Source organism: Artemia franciscana, chromosome 9 (assembly GCF_032884065.1).
Source record: "Artemia franciscana chromosome 9, ASM3288406v1, whole genome shotgun sequence".
Lineage (NCBI taxonomy): Eukaryota > Metazoa > Arthropoda > Branchiopoda > Anostraca > Artemiidae > Artemia > Artemia franciscana.
Genome location: NC_088871.1, coordinates 478522 through 499384, shown reverse-complemented (window position 1 = coordinate 499384; position 20863 = coordinate 478522). Strand labels below are relative to the sequence as shown.

Below are 20863 nucleotides of genomic sequence, written 5' to 3'. Positions count from 1 at the left end.
CTAAGAAAATACAATTTTTAAAAAATACTTTTTAATTATTAGAAATATTAGAAAAAATACTTTTTTCTAAAAAAGTGTAATTCAAAGGAATCTTTTTTTCTAAATAAAAAAGTGTTTTAAATTTTAAACAAAATTTCAGTTTTATTCCCTGTTATGGCAATTACTTCACCAGCTCCTATGGTCCTGTCACTACCTGGTGACACCATAGAAAGTCGAGATATTGATTTACAGTCAATATTTCATGGTATGAATCTAATTTTGCTATTTATATTAACCCAAGTTTTTCTTTGGATTTCTTTAAAGAGATTATTCAGTTCATGCGTTTAGAAGGCGTTGGATGGAAGTGTGGCTTTTCAATTCCTTGAAATTAACTTAAATATTATACACAGTTAATATTTTTTTTTGCTCCTGGGATCTCCATCCATTTTAGCGGTTCCTCATCCTTTTGATCAGTTCGTCACTTCTCATGTTTGCTAATGTCAATTTACTCTAAATGATCAATTACTGCCGTAAGATGGAGTAAAAATGAAAGGTGGCTTTAATATAGCAATCAGCTCTGAGGATCTTTTAATCAAAGTTATAAGAAGTTATTCAGTTATCAGGGCACTGGAGACCGTGAAACCTGCCTTAAATGTTTCCACAGCCAGCACTCGCTGCTTTGAGACTTTACGGGGTGTTACTTTCTAGAGGTGGAATAAGAATCGATCTGGAGCACCCTTCCCCAACTTGGGTTTAAATTACCTTTGAATAAAACAGATTTGGTCGAAACTAATCAGTGTGAACCAAAAATAGCTTTTTAAGAATGAAATATAAAAAAGATAGACTATTCAGTTGAAAATTCAAAAATGTCTGGCCCTTTGCAGCAGTAAGACATCAGATATGAGTCCTTTAGCTATCCTTAACGCAATCTTGACTACGTCTAAATAATATTTCCAATTCATCGTTTCATAATCTTTAGCCCCATCCCCTATGCATATCCTATAACATCTTTTAAAAATATTTCTAAAAAAAGGGAAAGAGGTTGAAAAACTGAAGACCCGTATAGCTCCTGATGCCTAACGCAATCCTGGCAACGCCAAAATATTAGTGTTAATTCAAATTTTGATGAACTTTAGCCTCATCTGCTTCACATATCCTGTAACCTATTTTTAAGAATACTTTGGAAAAGAGAAAGAAGGTGAATGACTGGACACATGTATAGCTCCTGATCAAACAGTTCGTGGTAACGAACTGTAGTAAGGAGCGACCTGGCTTAATAGTAACCAAAACTCTTAAAAATAGACTCTTTAAAAATATTTTGATATCAACAGTTACATCGAAAGAATCGCATTTCAATGCTAATTTTAAATATATAAGTTTCATCAAGTTTAGTCTTACTTGTCAAAAGTTACGAGCCTGAGAGCAATTGCCTTATTTAAGAAAATAGGGAGAAACACCCCCTAAAAGACATAAAATATTAACAAAAACCACACCATCAGCTTCAGCATATCAGAGAACCCTGCTGAAGAAGATTTAAGCTCCTATCTACGAAAATGTGGAATTTCGCATTTTTTGCCAGAAGACAGTTCAAGGATGCTTGTTCATTCGTTTTTTGTTGTTTTTGTTCCTAGAGGTGATCGCATCGACTCAGTGGTTCTAGAATGTCGCAAGAGGGCTCATTCTAACGGAAATTAAAAGTTCTAGGCCCTTTTTAAGTGACAAAAAAATTAGAGGGCACCTAGGCCCCCTCCCACGCCCATTTTCCCCCAAAGTCACCGGATCAAAATTCTGAGATAGCCATTTTATTCACCATAGTCGAAAAACCTAATAACTATGTCTTTGGGGACGACTTACTCACCCACAGTCCCCGTGGGAGGGGCTGGAAATTACAAACTTTGACCGGTGTTTACATATAGTAATACATATAGTAATTCAGTTTTTTTTGGTTCGGGGGGAGGAGTTGAGGAGGGGGTTACGCGGGAGGATCTTTCCTAGATGAATTTGTCATGGCGGAAGAGAATTTCAATGAAGGGGGCACTGTATTTTCTAGAATTGTTTAAAAAAAATTAAAAATAAATATTAAAAGTTTTTCCAACTGAAAGTAAGGAGCAGCATTAAAACTTAAAACAAACAGAAATTATTACGCATATGAGGGGTTCACCTCCTCGTAATGACTCGCTCTTTACCCTAAAGTACTTTTAGTAATTTCAACTATTTATTCTACCGCCTTTGTGATTCAGGGGTCATTCTTAAGGAATTGGGACAAAATTTAAGCTTTAGTGTAAAGAGCGAGGTTTGACGAACGGATGAACACCCTCAATTACATAATAAAAATATACAAATATAGAAATTCGTTACGTAAGATAATTCGTAAGTTACATATATTTTTTACTAATGAAAACATTCCTAAAAAATTAAAAGTTCTAGATTTCTTTTTAATTAACCAAAAAATTGGAGGGCAAATTGGCCTCCTTCCCCGCTCCTTTTTTCTCAAAATCTTCTTATTAAACCTATGGGAAAGTCATTTAGCCAAAATAAAATTAATATACAAGTTTCATTTAATTATTTATGTGGGGAGAGCCAAAATCAAAACATGTATTAATTCAAAAAGGTTCAGAAATTAAATAAAAAAACTAGTTTTTTTACCTGAAAGTAAGGACCGACATTAAAACTTAAAAAGAACAGAAATTACTCCGTATATGAAAGGGGCTTTTCCTCTTCAACACCCCGCTCCTTACGCTGAAGTTTTTTTTTACTGTTTTGAAAAGTAGGGTCAAGAGAAAGAGTCAAACTTGAGTGTAAAGAGCGGGGTGTGTAGGAGGAAAAGCCCCTTTCACATACGGAGTAATTTCTGTTCCTTTTAAGTTTTGATGTCGCTCCTTACTTTCAGTTTAAAAACTTTTTTTTTTATTTGTTAAAAACCAGGAGATCGAGAGGATGAATTAGCAAACACGACCTTACAGCAAACATTTGGCAAAGAATGGATTGACCAAGGGAGATCAAACTTTCGCAGCTCGCTGTACACATTCCAGTGCGAACGGACAACGCCACTCTTGGGTCTGAAAGTACCAAAGCTTGTAAATGACTAAAGTTTCCCTCCCTTAGCAACGGGACCAGAAACCCCTCTCCCTTAAAATCTTTTTGGATCTACCAGCAATTCTAAAATAAAGCCCAGTGCTGAAAATCGAATTGAAATACTACCTTCGGATTTTCGGATTATTCCGAAAATCGGAATATGGAAAATGGAAAATGGAAAATCGGAAAATGGATTTTCGGATAGCTATTTTCGGATGAAAAAAATATGACACTATTTTAAACAAAGTCTATAAATTTGGAAAACTTGGTGAAGAAGATACTATGGCTAAAGTTTTCATGGTGAAATTACGGTGAGAAACTGAATTGCACTGACAATGACAAAAGCCTAAAAGATACGTCAGCCCAGGAGACTGAACTTTTCCTACCTCAAGAAATTATCATGGGACATGGTGCCGGGTGACATTCCTGAAGCTATGGGCCTAAACAATTCTTCGAGGCCTTAGGTAGCCATCCCCCCTAAAAAATTCCATTGGTCAGTACGCTATTAGATGGGATGTAACTATTTGAGACTCTATAGCCTTTAGTTTTATTGGATAAATGGTCTGTATTAATGGTTAGTTTTTTATGTAATGCTTGCATATCTCAAATATAAAGCTAATGATAATTACTAAGAGGTTTTCTTAAATATAGTATCATACCCATTAAAATCAAGTACAATTTAAAGTATCCCCAGTTCCGTATTCGGGGGGCAATGGGTTTGAACTTCCTCCCTGAAATCTTTCTCCAACTCGTAAAAACGAAACAAAATGCATATAAAAAATTTTTTGGTTCGTTTTTAAATTTGTTTTTTATCTACTCCCAGAAAAAATGTCGACCCCCTCCCCAAACAAGAATCTTGGATGCGCGATTGTATCCCCTTATAGCGTTAAATTGAATTTTGGCCCCTCTAATCTAGTAATGAACCCCTTTATCATGTGCAGAAATAGCGTAATAATTACTTTCCCAGACCTTTTACAGGGGAGGCTAGCCTCTATATCCATAGTATCCAAAGAATCCATAAATAAAATTTGCTGAACAAAAACAGAACAATATTTAGGCCTTCCTACAAAGAATAGGGCTCCCTAAAAAGGAATGCCCTTTACCCCTTTGATTGACATTTATGTTACAAACGTTTCTACATATCTTTACAATCCAATAAAGTTTCTCTTTATTACTGTTCACCAAGCATAGACTCCGAAAGTACATAAAGTGTTTCCAAAGTGCTTCCCCTAGTGGTCTATTACATTTCCCCCATGAACATCAACGGCTAGACCAGAACGAGCATTCAATTACCCTAGGCTTTCAGTTTAATATAGGTCATTAAAAGCATTTCTATTCTGTCAAATTTGCATCCGAATTTGCTGGAAACAAGTTGAAGGACGATGACACTCAGTAGGCCAGTAATCCCAACAGCGCCAATTAACCTTCTGTCTCTTATACACAATGGCCCTGGAGAAGGTCCAACTTGTTAGATTAATAGGCGCAAGCGAATTATCAAACTTTTCATCTTTGAGAAGTTCCTGGCCCCAGAACTAAGTCACCTAAAAGAATAGAAATTTTATCAAAGTGTAATGCATGAGGTGTAGTCGTTTATCGCAAAGTAGTAAAAGTTTTTGATTTTTTGAGAAATTTGTAGATTTTTTAATGTTGGTTTAAAAAAATATATATACCAACCATTATCCAATTATACGTAAAATTTGTGCTATTTAAAACATAATTGTAAATTCAACATTTTTTCAGAATTTCACTTAAACTTCGAACTAGTCTTTTAAAATAGTCTGTCGTAAATATACCAATCTTACCGAGTTTCGTTAAACCTATAAAACCATCTGTTGTAAATTTGTCTAATTTCTCAAATTTGTCCAAAATTTTACCTATTATCTGATATATACAAAACTTAATAATTTTTTAAATTTAGTTTTATGTATTTACCAAATTTGTTGCAAGTATGTTTTATTAAGTGTTCAATGAGATTAGATATTAGCAAAAAGAAATAAATACATAAATATTTAAAAAGTATTCAAGACGATACTTACTGAAAAATTACACCCTTTTTTATTTACAGAATAATTGATTTTGCTTTATGTATTTTTTTACTATAACTCATTTATACAATCTTTTTTTTTTATAGTACTAAATTATAGTCTTGCTATTTAAATTTAAGAATTTTGAATTTCTTATCTTTCAAATAATTTCTAGTCCAAGAAACTGGTTAATTTTGATATTAATAGAATTAAACGAGAAAAAAAATTTCTCAAATGAATGCTAAGGGCAACATTAAACCTTAAAACAAGAAGAAATTCCTCATTCTATGACGGAAGGTTCCCTCGGCTCTTTACGCAAAAGTTTGACTTTTTGTCTTTCAATTCCTTAAGAATGAACGATGAAACAGAAGGGCAATTTGGGATGCGAAAAGTAAAGTAAAGTCAAACGTAAACTCAAAAGTAAACTCAAAAGTAAAGTTAAAAGTAAAGTAAAGAAAAGTAAAGCTTGTTAATACGCATTAGTTTTAAACAATGAAATTTTTGATTCAAGAAGTCAAAAATGTTTTAAAAAGCAATCAGGAAATAAAACGGTTGTATTAACATATTAACTAACTGTTGCGCTCATGAATGCTTTTTATAAGCACTATAAAACTTTATCGTAAAGAGTGGGAGCCGAGACAGGGAAAGGCCCCCTTCACATACCGAGTAATCCCTGTTGTTTTAAGTTTTATTGCTGCGCTTTATTTTCATTTGTGAAAGACGTTTTTTATGTAATCTCTGTTAGTTTTCAATATCATATCACACCTTACAATAAACATAAGGAGGGTTACTACCGTCTCGAAAACCGCTCTTTAAACTAGAGCTTAGCTTTTAAAAAACAATGCTTCGAGAAATAGAGTTTGTTTAGTGTATTTTAATTTTGAAATAAAATATAATTTTCCAAAATATGCTATCCTACCGGCAATAAGAGGAACTTTCAGCACCCCCCCCCCGCCGCTCAGCATATAGAATACACGCTTTATTCTGTCATTAAATATATAAAAAACAAGTTTTTTAACTGAAAGTATGAGCGACATTAAAAGTTGAAAAGAACAGAAATTATTCCGTATATGAAAGGGGCTGTCCCCTTCTAAACGCCCCGCTCTTTACACTAAAAGTGGAGTTGTGAGAAAGAGTCAAACTTAAGCGTAAAAAGCGGGGTAGTGAGGAGGGCACGGTCCCGTACATATACAGAATAACTTCTGTTCGTTTGTAGTTTTAATGTCGCTCGTTACTTTCATTTTAAAAACTTGATTTTTTATTTAATTTCTGATTTTTTTTAATTAATGCAGGCTTTGATTTTGGTTCACTGTACATTATTAATTAAAACGTAATTCTAATATTAATTTTACCTTTCTTTTGGCAAATATGGCTCTCTGAAAATTTTGATCGGATGATTTGGGGAAAAAAAGGTTGGGAGAGGGGGCCTAGTTGCCCTCCTATTTTTGGGGTTACTCAAAAAGGTCACTAGAACTCTTAATTTTATTTACGAGTGTTTTTATTAGCAATAAATATATGTAAATTACGAATTAACTTATGTATCGAACTTCTATGTTTGTATACATTTATTACGTACATGAGGGGGTTCGTCCTGTCGTCAATACCTCGCTCTACACGCTTAAGTTCGAATTTTGTTCCAGTTCTTAAAGAATGACCCCTGAATCACAAAGGCCGTTTTATTAGAATAAATAGTTTTTTGAAATACTTTAGCGTAAAGAGTGAGGTATTGAGGAGGGGACGAACCCCCTTATATAAGTGATAATTTCTGTTCGTATTCAGTTTTAATCTTGCTCCTTACTTTCACTTGTAAAACCTTGTTTATTTAATTTCTCATTGTTTTTTTTAGATAATGCTGAAAAATCTAACCCCCTTCATGAAAATTTTCTTCCCCTCTGATAAATTCCTCCATTGAAATATCTTCCCACTTAGACCCTTCCCCTCGACTCCCTTAGAAAAAACCCCCATGAAAACGTCTGTATACTTCCCAATAACAATGTATACCAATAACTGTATACTATATGTAAACAAAGGGCAAAGTTCATTACTTGCAGCCCTTCCCCGGGGACTTTGAAGGATTAAGCCGTCCTCAAAGACATATTTATTAGATTTTTCGACTATGCTGAACATAATGGTCATCTCAGAATTTTGATCCGGTGAAATTGGGAAAAAATGAGAGTGGGAGGGCGCCTAGTTGCCCTCCAAATTTTTGTTCACTTAAAAATGGCACTAGAACTTTTAATTTCCTTTAGAATTAGCACTCTCGCGACATTCTAGGAACACTACGTAGATACGATCACCCCAGGGAAGAAAAAAAAAAAAAAAGAAAAACAAATAAACACGCATTCGTGATCTTTCTTCTAGCAAAAAAAATACAAATTTCACATTTTTGCAGATAGGAGTTTGAGACCTCTACAGTAGGGTTTTTACTTCAATTGGACGAATAGTCGATAATATAATTTATTTGTACATCTTGCATATCATCAGTAAAAAAAATCTCATAGCTTTTATTTCCCCTCCGACAACCGTAAAAAAAAAACAAATTGATACACATGAATTTTATGTTTAAATCCATATTGTTCTATGGTTATCGGAGGAGAAATAAAAAAGTTGTGAGGTTTTTTCTTCTTCTAAAAATTTATAACTATGGAGATACGACCTTTTGATAACCGACTGACGATATATGGGTAGGGACGGATGATATCCTGTGCACCAGTATGGTCTATGAGAATTGTATACTTTTGGTCTCTATCAATATCGTATCTCTATAGGAGGAAGTTTAACACCTCCCTCTAAAACTATGCAAATCTTTTTATGCAAAAAAAAAAAAAAAAAATATTATTAGCAACTCTAAGATAAAAAGTAATACATGGTTGGAGTCCGATCAAACCAAAGATTTTTTTTTTGCACTTATAGTAATCAAAACGTTCTTTGGATAGAAATTTAGTTTCAATGACAAGGATTGTTCTTTACTTAGGAGTCTGTTAATACGACTTGTTTGATTTAAGGCTTCCTCAAATGTGAGGGAGGCTACCGCCTCCCCTTTAGCCTCTGTTTTTTTATTCTAATTTAATATTTGCGTAACAATGAGTCAAAAATTAAAATGGTCCCTGAAATAGTTCACCCTCTCAAATATCTATTTTTGGGGGATTCCTCCATCCTCCCCCCTTTTGTGCTGGCCTTCCACTAAAACTTAAAGTCATTCTAATAAACCTTATTTAAACATATACAGAAACCTCTCTAATTATATTTTTGGAAACTTTTCTATTAATAGTAAGGATAAAAAAATGACAAATTGTATTTATCTTGGCTAACACTTCCTCCTCCGAGGAATTATGACAAAACAAATAGGTGCTAAAGGTCTTTGGCACAATGTGGCAAATACACTTTTGGCGATACAAAATAAACCTAAAAAAAAATTTATTTTCATGTATCGTTATATTAGATGTATGGGCAATACAAGCAAATTACATTTTTTTTTTTTTGCTATTTTGCAAGCCTACCTACTAAAACCCTAGGTCACGTTAATAACGCTTGCTTAAAACAAAGGCATTTCGAAAACCTTTTTTAACGATGTTAATGATAAAAAAATGATCGATTGTATTTACTTTGGCTTACACTTCCTCCTCCGAGGAATTATGACAAAAACAAATAGGTGCTAAAGGTCTTTGGCACAATGTGGCAAATACACTTTTGGCGATACAAAATAAACCTAAAAAAAATATTATTTTCATGTATCGTTATATTAGATGTATGGGCAATACAAGCAAATTACATTTTTTTTTTGCTATTTTGCAAGCCTACCTACTAAAACCCTAGGTCACGTTAATAACGCTTGCTTAAAACAAAGGCATTTCGAAAACCTTTTTTAACGATGTTAATGATAAAAAAATGATCGATTGTATTTACTTTGGCTAACACTTCCTCTTGTGAGGAATTATGACAACAAATATATGCCAAATGTCTCTAGCAAAAGGTGGCAAATACACTAGGGGCAAAATAAAATAAACCTTAAAAATCTTATTATATGACTGACATAGACATAAAATGAAGTGATAATGCATATGAATTTCTCTGTCTAGTGCCAAAATGCTTATTTCAATTCTTTGAGTTAATATTCAACTTCAAGGATTAAAAGGACCTTCCAATGTGCCCTGTTCAATATATCAAAATGTCACTGACCTCATGTGTAATGGTGGTTAACTATTTTACTCCATGGAAGACACAACATTTTTAGGATTATAAAGAAAATCAAAAAAGCGAAAAGAACACCATTTATCCCAATTCTTCTCGAGAGAAACACGAAATTCTCTGTAATTGTACATAGAGGCTTGAAAAGAGTTTTTGGAAAAAGCTATAACTATGAAAAATAGTTATTGGCTTGGGGCAAAAGAAAATGTTTGACTAAAATGAACTTTTCAGACTTTCAGCCAATCCCCCTCCCCCTGTCCCTCCTAGTGGCTCATCTGCAACTCTACATCACTCTACATGGCTTTAGGAAGCCTCAAGTGAATCTATTTGGTTTAATGAAGTTACAAACAGGATTCCTTATTAACCATTCATTTCAAATGGACAAAGTTTTTCTAAAGGAAGGAACGTGCCATTGAGTGGCATCATTTCCTCTGAAGCTGAGAAGGTGAATAAATTGAGCTGAGAAGCTGAAAAGATTGAATTGCAATATAAGATTTTCATTGTATAGTATTTAGGCCCAATTCAGGCCAAAAAATTTGAATTTGTCGAGAGAAATGGCAGACACAAACACTTTCCTGTGGCCAACCACTTTTGTTACTGAAAGATGACACTAGAACTTTTAATTTACATCAGAATGAGTTTTATTTTAAAAGGTCATTTAACAATTTAGTACTCCAATGAGTTCACACCTGGGAAAAAAAGGAACCATTAAACACGCAGCTGTTGTCAAATTCCTGGGAAAAGCGTAAAATTTAGTGTTTGTAAATATGCGTATTTGACCCCCCCTCCCCTACATCATTGGCCTCTATGACATACCCAAGGTGACTTAGCAATTTTTAGTTTTCTTTGGTGCTAACTCCCTATTTCTAAACGTAAACAAATTTCTTAAGCTTATTACCTTTATGAGTAATTGGCAATTAATTAACTTTATACATTATAATCATCTTAAGAAACAAATCTTATAATATTTTGTTTTTGGGATTATTTTGGCTTTCACCATTTTTTTTTTTTTTTTTTTTTTTTTAAGAGAAATTTGGTGCACTGATCGCTCTTTACTTATAGTAATTCACCCTGGCGTGTTTGTTAAAACCATGTATTTTTTAAGTCTTACATGGCCATTACTTAAACATTCCCAGGCAGTATGCTGTTTTAAAAACAGCAGGTGTCCGTCCAGTTCTAGGTCTTATTCCGTAAATTGCTAAGAATATCCCTAATCTAAGAAACATCAGCTAGGCAGTTTCTAAGGTAGAAGTTCAAGTTTAATAGACGGAAAGAACAGAAAGAGATACAAAACAAAGGTTGGTTGAGCTTCGTTGGTATAATTAGTTTGTAAAAAAAAAAAAAATTCATTTCCCCATTTAAATGTTCTCAAACATATTTAAATTAAGGGCGTTTACAAGACAGAGATTAAAAAAAAAAAAGACCAGAAGTAAATGTTTATGGTGATGTTATGGGCTTATGCTTTATGGTGCAAGAACAGAGAAACAGAGAGTTACAAATACTACAACTGACGACTCATTGTGGCACCAAGCTGCCTGAGGCGAACACAGCTGCGCCAGCTATTCCTCCATCCCAATCTTTTTAAAGTCTCTCTCCTTACACCCTCCCTGGTTACCTTTAAAAAATATTAATGACAATGGCACGGACTACGGATGATTTTCAGTGCAAGAACAGAAGAACAAGAGAGTTTACTTAGAAAAAAACAGTTATGGCTAAAGATTTTTTTTTGTTTTACTGGCTTACAGTTTCACGCAAAATTACCAGGTTTTCCGTTATTTTGACTGGATTAAAATTTGACTGGAAAATAAGGCGGAAATAAGGCAACAATTAAAAAGGAGGGGGTTTCCCTCCCTTTCAGATACACGCTTAAGGAACAGTTTGATTGGATTAATAATTTCGTCATAAAAATAGGCTAATGGAAATGAAGCGCAATTTAGCATTCAAATACAAGGCAATAATGTCATTGTTTTTCGTTGGAAAGACCCTTGGGCGTCTATACGGTTGACTTTAACTTCTTTTTGCAAAATTACAATTCCTTGGGGTTTTTTTTCAAAATAGATGGTGTCGAAGCTGTTTTTGAGAAAAATATAAGAGTGAGCGTGGTAATTGCAGAGGCAATAGTGTAATTTCTGTAGGATACAAATTACTTAGCATGATGGTAATTATTAGAATAAGAGATGGTAAGTTTTGAATGGAAAATATTGGTTTCAGATGGGGAGAGGATGTGTTGACTAGACTGTCACTCTTGTATTAATACTTGAGAGTCCTCAGTTTTATAACTTTTGAAATTACATTTAATGCAGCTGCCAGAACCACCTAGTTAAGATCCTATCCTTGAGTGTTAATAGAAACAAAATTCAACAGAAACATCAAAACTCATAACTAAACTATACTGTGAATGCGGGGGCAGAAGGGGGCGTAAGGGGGCATCCGTCTTATTAACTCTCAACTCTTTACATCGTCCAATTTTCTATACTTCGTAGGATTATGACAGTTGAGAAATTCGTATAAACAGGCCTTAAATAGAACAAATTAAAACATGGTAATTTAAAAACAGCTTATTTGAGATAGTTTTAGAATGAAAGCTCACCTACTCTTAAATAAGCTCTGTTTCCAGCTGTTGTAATAAAAGTTATTTTATTACATAAATTAACTGATAAAAAACTGACAAATTAACTGATAAATTAACTAATTAAATAAGTTCTGTTGTAATAAATAATAAAAGTTGTTATCGAAAATTAATCAATTTCCTGACAATATTTTTTTTATACAGTTGGGTCACGTTAGTAAAGTTGTTAATAAAAATTCTTCAGATTCGTAAAAATAACAAGTTTTTAAGCCTCGAAGGATAAAATTAAGTTTCAAAATATAGTAAACAAAGAAAACATCTTCGGCAATGTATTTAGGGTAAAGATCCCTCATTCTCAATTAACCTTCTTTCTCCTATCAAACAGTTCGTGGTAACGAACTGTAGTAAGGAGTGACCCGGCTCAATAATAACTGAAACTCTAAAAAATATAATTTTAGTATCAACAGTTACATTAAAAGAATTAAATTTTAATGCTGATTTTAAATATATAAGTTTCACCAAGTTTAGTCTTATCCATCAAAAGTTACGAGCCTTAGAAAATTTGCATTTTTTAGAAAATAGGGGAATACACCCTTTAAAAGTTATAGAATTTTAACGAAAATCACACCGTCAGATTCAGAGTATCATAGAACCTTACTTTAGAAGTTTTAAGAAGTTTCAAATGTGGAATTTTGTATTTTTTTCCCAGAAGACAGATCATGGCTGCATGTTTATTTGTTTGTTTGTTTGTTTGTTGTTGTTTTTCCCAGGGGTGTTCGTATCGACCCAGTGGTCCTAGAATTTCACGAGAGTGCTCATTCTAAGGGAAAATAAAATTTCTAGTGGCCTTTTTAAGTGACCAAAAAATTGGAGGACACCAAGGCCACCTCCCAGGCACATTTTTTTCCCAAAGTCACCAGATCAAAATTTTTAGATAGCCATTCTGTTCAGTTTAGTCGAAAACCTAATAGCTATGTCTTTGGGGACGACTTAATCTCCTACAGTCACCGGTGGAGGGACTGCAAGTTAAAAACTTTGACCATTGTTTACATATAGTAATGGTTATTAAGAAATGTACAGACGTTTTCGGGGGGACTTTTTCGTGTTGGTGTGGGGGTGGGTCGGGGTGAGTGGGTTATGTTGGAGAATCTTTCTATGGAGGAATATACCATGAGGGAAGAGAATTTCCATGATGGGGATTTATTTTCTTATTGTTTAATAAAAACAATAAGAAAATAAATGATATTTTCAACTGGAAGCAATGAGCAGCATTAGAACTAAAAACGAACATAAAATATTACGTATATAAGGGGGTTCGTCTCCTCTACAATATCCTGCTCTTTACGCAAAAGCATTTTTAGTAATTTCAACTATTTCTTCTACGACCTTTGTGATTCAGAAGTAATTCTAAAGGGTTTTGGTCAAAATTCAAGCTATAGTCTAAAGAGCGAGGTACTGAGGAGGGGACGAAACCCCTCATATACGTGGTAAAAATGCACAAATATAGAAATACGTTACAAAATATAGAAATAAGTTAATTCATAAGGTACGTATGTTTGTTACTAACAAAAACGTTCGTGAAAAAATAAAAAAATCTATTTGCATTTTTAAGTAACCAAAAATTGGAGGGCAACTAGGTCTCGTCCCTCACCCCTTTTTCTTATCAAAATCGTCCGATCAAAACTTTGAGAAAGACATTTAGCAAAAACAAATTAATATGCAAATTTTGTTTTAATTATTCATGTGCGGCGAACCCAAATCGAAACGTGCATTAATTAAAAAACGTTCAGAAATTAAATATAAAATGTTTTTTTTTAACGATATTAAAACTTAAAAACGAACAGAAACTATTCCATTTATGAAAGGAGTTGTCCCCTCCTTAACGCCTTGCTCTTCACGGTAATTTTTTTTTTTATTGTTTTAAAAAGTAGAGTTGTGAAAATGAGTCAAACTTTAGCATGAAGAGCCAGGCGTTGAGGAGGGGACACCCCACGCGCCTAACTTGCAGTTGAAAAAAACTTGGTTTTTTATTTAATACACAATGGACTTGGAGAAAATCCGACTTCTTAGATTAACTAAATAAAAAAAAATTTTTTTAAATGAAAGTAAGGAGCGACATTAAAACTTAAAACGAACAGAAATTACTCCGTATATGAAAGGGGCTCAACGCCTCGCTCTTTACGCTAAAGTTTGACTCTTTCTCTTAACTTTACTTCTTAAAACAGTAAAAAACTTTAGCGTAAGGAGCGGGGCGTTGAGGAGGAAAAACCCCTTTCATATACGGAGTAATTTCTGTTCGTTTTAAGTTTTAATGTCGCTCCTTACTTTCATTTAAAAAAAACTTGTATTTTTATTTAGGTTCTGAACGGTTTTTAATTAATGCTTTCCGTTTTTTTAATTAATGGCTCTCCGCACATAAATAATTAAAACAAAATTTGTATTTTTTTTGGCTAAATTGCTTTCTCATTGTTTTAATCAGAAGATTTCGAGAAAAATGGAGAGAGATAGGAAGCCTAGTTGCCCTCCAATTTTTTGATTACTTAAAACGCAACTAGAACTTTTAGTTTTTTTACGAACATTTTCATTAGTAAAAAATATGCGTAATTTACGAATTAACTTACGTAACGAACTTCCATATTCGTATGTTTTTATTGCGTATATGAGGGAGTTTACCCCTCGTCGATACCTTGCTCTTTATACTAAAGCTTAAACTCTGTCCCAATTCCTTAAGAATGACCCTTGAATCACAAAGGCCGTAGAACAAATAGTTGAAATTTCTAAAAATACTTTCGCGTAAAGAGCGAGGTATTAAGAGGAGGTAAACCCCTCATATGAGCAATAATTTCTGCTCGTTTCAAGTTTTAATGCTGCTCCTCACTTTCAGTAGAAAAAACTTTTCATAGTTATTTTTTCATTGTTTTTTTAAAATAATGCCAAAAAATCTTGCGCCCCCTTCATTGAAAGTCTCTTCCCCCATGAGAAGTTTTTCCACGGAAAGATCCTCCCAAGTAACCCCCCTCCCACCTCAACTCTCCCTCCCAAACCAAAAAAATCTCCCTGAAAACGTCCGTACACTTCCCAGTAACCATTACAATATGTAAACACAGGTCAAAGTTTGTAACTTGCAACCCCTCCCACGGGGACTGCGGGGAAGTAAGTCGTCCCCAAAGACATAGGTATTAGGTTTTTCGACTATAGTGAATAAAATGGTTATCTCAGAATTTTGATCCGGTGACTTTGGGAAAAAATGAGCGTGGGAGGGGACCAAGCTGCCCCCTATTTTTTTGTCACTTAAAAAGGACACTAGAACTTTTAACTTCCGTTAGAATGAGCCCACTTGCGACATCCTAGGACCACTAGGTCGATACGATCACCCCTGGTAAAAAAAAAAATAAAATAAAATTCCACATTTTTGTAGATAGGAGCTTGAAACTTTTACAGTGAGGGTCTCTGATATGCTGAATCTGATGGTGTGATTTTCGTTAAGATTGTATGCCAATTAGGGGGTGTTTTTCCCTATTTTCTAAAATGAGGCAAATTTTCTCAGGCTCGTAACTTTTGATAGGTAAGACTAATCTTTATAAAATTTATATATTTAAAAGCAGCATTAAATTGCAATTTTTTTATGTAACTATTGGTATCAAATCCAATTTTTTGGAATTTCGGTTACTATTGAGCCGGGTCGCTCCTTACTACAGTTTGTTACCACCAACTGTTTGATGGATGCAAGCGAATTCTCAAAATTTTCATCTTTGAAAAGTTTATACGCCTAGATATAAGTCACCTAAGAAAATGAAAATTAACTTTGCCGAAGCATAATGCAAGCGCTGTAAAATTATTTTAGTGGCTTTTATCAGTAGGTAGTAACAGGTTTTTGATTTTACGAGAAATGAGTAGATTTTTTAATGTTAGTTTTATAAAAATGCAAAAAACGTTGTGATTTACCAGTTATTACCCAATTTTACTTAAAATTTGTGCCACTTAGAAAATAATTGTACATTTAACAATTCTTTTGAAATTTTACTCAAATATCGGACTAATTTATAAAATAGTTGGTCGTGAATGTACCGCCCTCACCAAGTCTCATTAAATTTGTAAGACCATCTATTTTTTATTTCTCGATTGTGAACAAATTTTTGCTTAATACCTATTTATCAAATTGAATATATATATATATATATATATATATATATATATATATATATATATATATATATATATATATATATATATATATATATATATATATATATATATATATATACAAACATATTTGTGAATATAAATAGGGGTAAAGGTCGCTAACTCTTTATTTATGACTGGTGATCTTAAATCTATCTTAGCTATATTTCAAGATTATTTGAAAGCTTAACAGCAGTATTTGTCTTTTAAAGCTTGTTACCCACTTGTTGCCAAAAATTGCCGAGCTAACGGACTTTTGCAGTCTTTTGCCTTTTTGCGGACTTTTTTGCGGACTTTTGCGGACTTTTTTGTCTTTTGCAGTTTGGTCGGGTCAGTAAAGTCATTGCCATGCATCATAGAAAATGGATCTAAAGTGAGTCATCATCATCGACAAAGCATAAGTCAATTAGGACCAGAACAAATTAAGGCCAGAAAAGATGCAAAATACAGAAAACTACAATCGAAAATTTATAACTTTCTGGAAAGGCCGCGTGGATGTAAGGCAATCACATACCATGTTATAGTGTAAGTATTAGTGTAGAAGACATATAATTCTTAATGATGAGAAAAACTCTTAATGAGAGAAAAAATTTACAAGCACCAAGGACATCAAAATAAAACCATTCTTTGCCTCTTGAACCACATTCTGTCTATTCATGCCTTAAAACCACAGATTTCTTAAATTTTCATTTTAGTTGTTTTAGAATTAAGAAGTTTTTAGGCAATACCACAATTTCGTCAGTATTGCCATGTTAAATCATGAAAATAGATAGGAAAAACTAATTAGTTTAATGTGACAACACTTTTGGTCTGTAAAAATTAGAGCATTATCAATAAGTTGATACCTAAAAACAACTATACTTACAAAGAAAAACCTTCATTTTCACTCTTCTTTGGATTTTGAAACTGACTTTAAAATTTTTAGACTGTTAGCTATCACCTGCTAGTTGTGTTAGTAAGTATTTAGGTGTTAGAGGGGAAGTATAGTACCAAATTTTTATCTTGTTCATTTTGCTCAAGAAACAAAAAAGGATAAATGCTAAATTTCCATAAAGACAGAAAATACCAGCCATCTCTAGGATTATATCAGATACTGGAAAACAAATGAAATAAATGAATCCAATTTGTTCAATTTAGAGTATAAGTGCCCGCGCAAGGGTGGGGAGTCTTTGGGCCCGTGCCATTCTAATGATGCTTCGTAATTTTAATAATTTCATCCATCCTTTCAAATATTATAATACAATTCCTATGTTTTCGATCAATATTCTTTCTTCCCCATAATCAAAATGAATCTCTATATTTGCTTGGGTAGGTAAAAACATCACTTTAAATAATTTATTTATATCGTCTTCTAAATTACGTCATCCAGTTCGCAGTGCTGACGCTGCGAAATTTTATGATTTTCCAAATTAATTTTTCCTGGAATAACTTTTATTAATTTTTGTTGGAGCCCAACATAGCAATTGAAATTATGTTTTGTCTGAAACTTACTGATTGAGTGATTTATGACTACTGTCTGATTTGTGAAAATACTAAGTATTTGTGACGACAGAGGTCTTCATATATGATGAAATTTAGCAAAAACAATTTCCAGCATTTGTCTGATAAAAAGCTTCACGAGCTTTTTCACTTTCACTTTCAAGGAGAAATGGTAAAAAAAAAATAAAATAAAAAAAAATATGACAATTGGACCTTGTACACTATAAGTGACAGTCTCTAGAGTTCCCCATATAATTTCACTTGCAAAACCTACTTGCCCTGCTAGCAGTCTAATTGGCTGACCTTCTCCTAAAGCTGTTTTCCACTGAGCTTGGATCCTTGAGCATGGATCTTTGAGATCCACGGTAAAGTATCTGGTTTTAATTAATTAAACAAAGTAAGTTTTCTCAACAAAAAGTGGAAGAGGGATATTGAAACTTAAAACAAGCAGAAATCAAGCCAAACTTAAAACTAACAAAAATTACAATCAATATAAGAGTTAAGATTAAAACTATCAAATTATTAAGATTACTAATTAATCTTAATTTTTACCATAAATGAACTAAAATTGACTCCAAAACTGAAAATTGCAGTCATTCAGTACCCTATTTGCACTCTTATATTCGTCAGAGGGGTAGAAATTCCAAACCTAAATTTTTGCAGTACTTTCTGAATTTGAAGGTATATTTTCTACTAATTCAAGCACAAGAAGACCTAAACTGATATCAGAACTGGAAATTCCTCTAGTTTAATACATCATTTAAACCCTAAGCTTTGTCGGAGTACGCTATGTATCCGTTTTTGTACAAAAAAAGGAGAAAGGGAGACAAAACCCAAATTAAGTTCCTTGAGTTTTTTTCTAGGTAATTTTTTTTATTTAATCTAAGTTCAAAAAAAAACAAAACGACATTAGCATTGACAAATTTTATCATTTATTACATGATTTCCCCCTAATCAAAGTTAAAAGTTCAAAAAACCCAAATTTTGTTTGCGCAGTTTTTCGGTTTTTCTCCTACTAATTTAAGCGTGGGAAGATCAAACATGACATCAGAATTGAATTGTTTTTCCTATTTGAGCACTTTTTAATCCTAGGTGAGGTTAAAAGGAGTGAAAGTACCATTAATGCCATCTTTTGATTTAAATAGCACAGTTCATCAGCCATTGACAGGATCGTCCAGTTTGTGGCAGAAAACGCTAACCACAACCTACATACTCTGCAGAAACGGAATATTTCATGGAATAGACGTTATAACGGCTATAACATCTGCCCATCACCGGGCTGCTCACAACATGTGCTGAGTGGAGGTTAGTGGTGAAAAGCTAAGATGAATAGGCATCGAAAACAGTAGGCGCCGATGACCTAAAGTTAGAAGCAAAGGTTTCATTGCAAGTCAGTTCCATGGTTTTCTATCCTTTCTACCCTGGCTTTCTACCCAACCATTACCCAATCTTTCCTGAAAGTTAATGAAGGAATCCGTGTTTTCCATTGAAAAGTCAGTTCAATGGAACTGATTGAAGTCTCATTGAAAGTCAGTTCCATGGCTTTCTATCCTGTCTACCATGGCTTTCTACCAAACCATTACCCAGTCTTTCCTGAAAGTTAATGAAGGAATCCGTGTTTTTACTGATCCTGCGAAGCATTCGAGTAGAGGAAAGTCTTCGAGGGGAGTTGCAATCCTTTTTGGTGAAGGATTTCCCCGGCACACAATGGAAAGAATTTTTTCGGAGCAGTTACTCATAGAACTAATTATTCCCTCGTGCTTCTTACCGACGAACTACCAGGACCTTGAAGCCGAAGAAAGGTTCAGCCACGCAATACCCGATTTAAGCAGCTCCTAGCAGCAATGTTCGCCCTAGTCAATCCCCGCAATAGTGACTGGAGACGTTAATTGAGATTTGCTTGGCAAGGTTATCGACAGTCCTAAGACTTTTTATCTGCTGTGCCTGATCTGAGGATTATTAGCAATGACTACGGTTGGTCATATATCAACGATTCAGGAGCAGCTAGCTCACTTGACTTTCTCCTATACTTGAGATGTGTTATTGCTTTCAATCCCAGCCATGTCGATCTCAGCTGTGTGGCATTTGATGACTTTCCCTTAGCAAAGTCTTTCGCTATTGATGATTTAATTTCCAAAAAAAATTAAGCCGGTCAAAAAATGGAGTGCTAGTTTTTCTTTTACTTGTATTCTTGTTTGAATGTTGTATTTTTTTCTATTTTCTTCTTTAATACATTATAACAACCTCGTAAGTTTTTATGGGGAACAAAAATTTGAGTTCATTCATGATGGACTGCTCCTGACTATCTTATATAATGGAACAAGGATATGCTCTGAACAACGCCAGACTCAAAATAAATAGCAAAGCAGCTAGCCGAGTATGCCGAAGACACGTATTGGTCAATGCAGCGCTGAAAATGACACTCATTGGATTTTGATTAAATCCTTAGTTAATCCTTAGTAAGACAAAATGCTCTGCCACGGACAAAAATGAACGTAAAGAATTAGAATTCATTCCCTAAACTCTCTCCATTGGTTAGAGCATATCAGGGAGAACTTGGAGTTTGGATTGTAAGGGAAAAATTGTTACACATTTAATCTGAAAAAGCTATAAATATAAGACCAAATGTGTCAATGTTTCTAACACACAGAAATTGGATGAACGAAGGAACATCCAATTCATTTTTCAATTCATTATACTTAATTTTCATTTTATTTAATTTTGATTAATTTTAAATTAATTAATTAATTTAAATTAATTAATTTTAATTTTAATTTTAATTTCAATTAATAATTCATCACAATTCATCCAATTCATTGGATGAACATCCCCTTAAAAGCGTCCCTCTCCTCCCCTCCTCCTGTCCAGGGTAAATAAGGGGGACCTATTAAAGCGGGTGACATTCCCACACGATAGCAAAAATGTCAAAACATTAAATAATGACGAAGACCACACTACCTTTCCATAATACAATTACAGAAGAGAGAATAATGAGGACTTTTTTTTTCCCAAGACAGTGAACCAACAAAAAATATTTGAATATTTCGGCCCTATATCTAAGGGCCGTCTTCAGCAAAGAAACTAATAAACATTAAAACACTTACAATAAAAGTTTTCGGTTAAAAATCCATTCTTTTTTCAAAATAGCCTTGGCATCAATATTTCTTAACGAAAAGTTCAGCCAAGACTATGTGATAAAAGCTAACATTTTACAAGCTAAAAAGGTTCATTCATTGAATCTATCAGGCCTACTCGCAAATATTTTCGTCGAGAATCTTGAAAATTGGGCTCTGGATTCGTATTTTCTTAATCATGGGTTTAGGTGAAGTTTCGTGGACGATGTAATTTCAGTTTGGAATTATGGCGA

The 20863-nt window shown here is 33.6% G+C and overlaps 1 protein-coding gene across 5 annotated transcripts in view; it reads left to right on the top strand.

The window, feature by feature from the left end:
• Nucleotides 1-20863, top strand: part of LOC136030850 (potassium voltage-gated channel subfamily KQT member 4-like) — a 317182-nt gene that overhangs the window by 70972 nt on the left and 225347 nt on the right. For 3 of the 5 annotated variants that reach the window (XM_065709896.1, XM_065709895.1, XM_065709897.1), the window contains exon 2: nucleotides 16339-16542. The exons of the other annotated variants lie outside the window; for them this stretch is intronic. In XM_065709896.1, the coding sequence (XP_065565968.1) occupies nucleotides 16339-16542 (204 nt within the window). The remainder of the gene's footprint in view (nucleotides 1-16338; nucleotides 16543-20863) is intronic. 5 annotated transcript variants of the gene reach the window in all.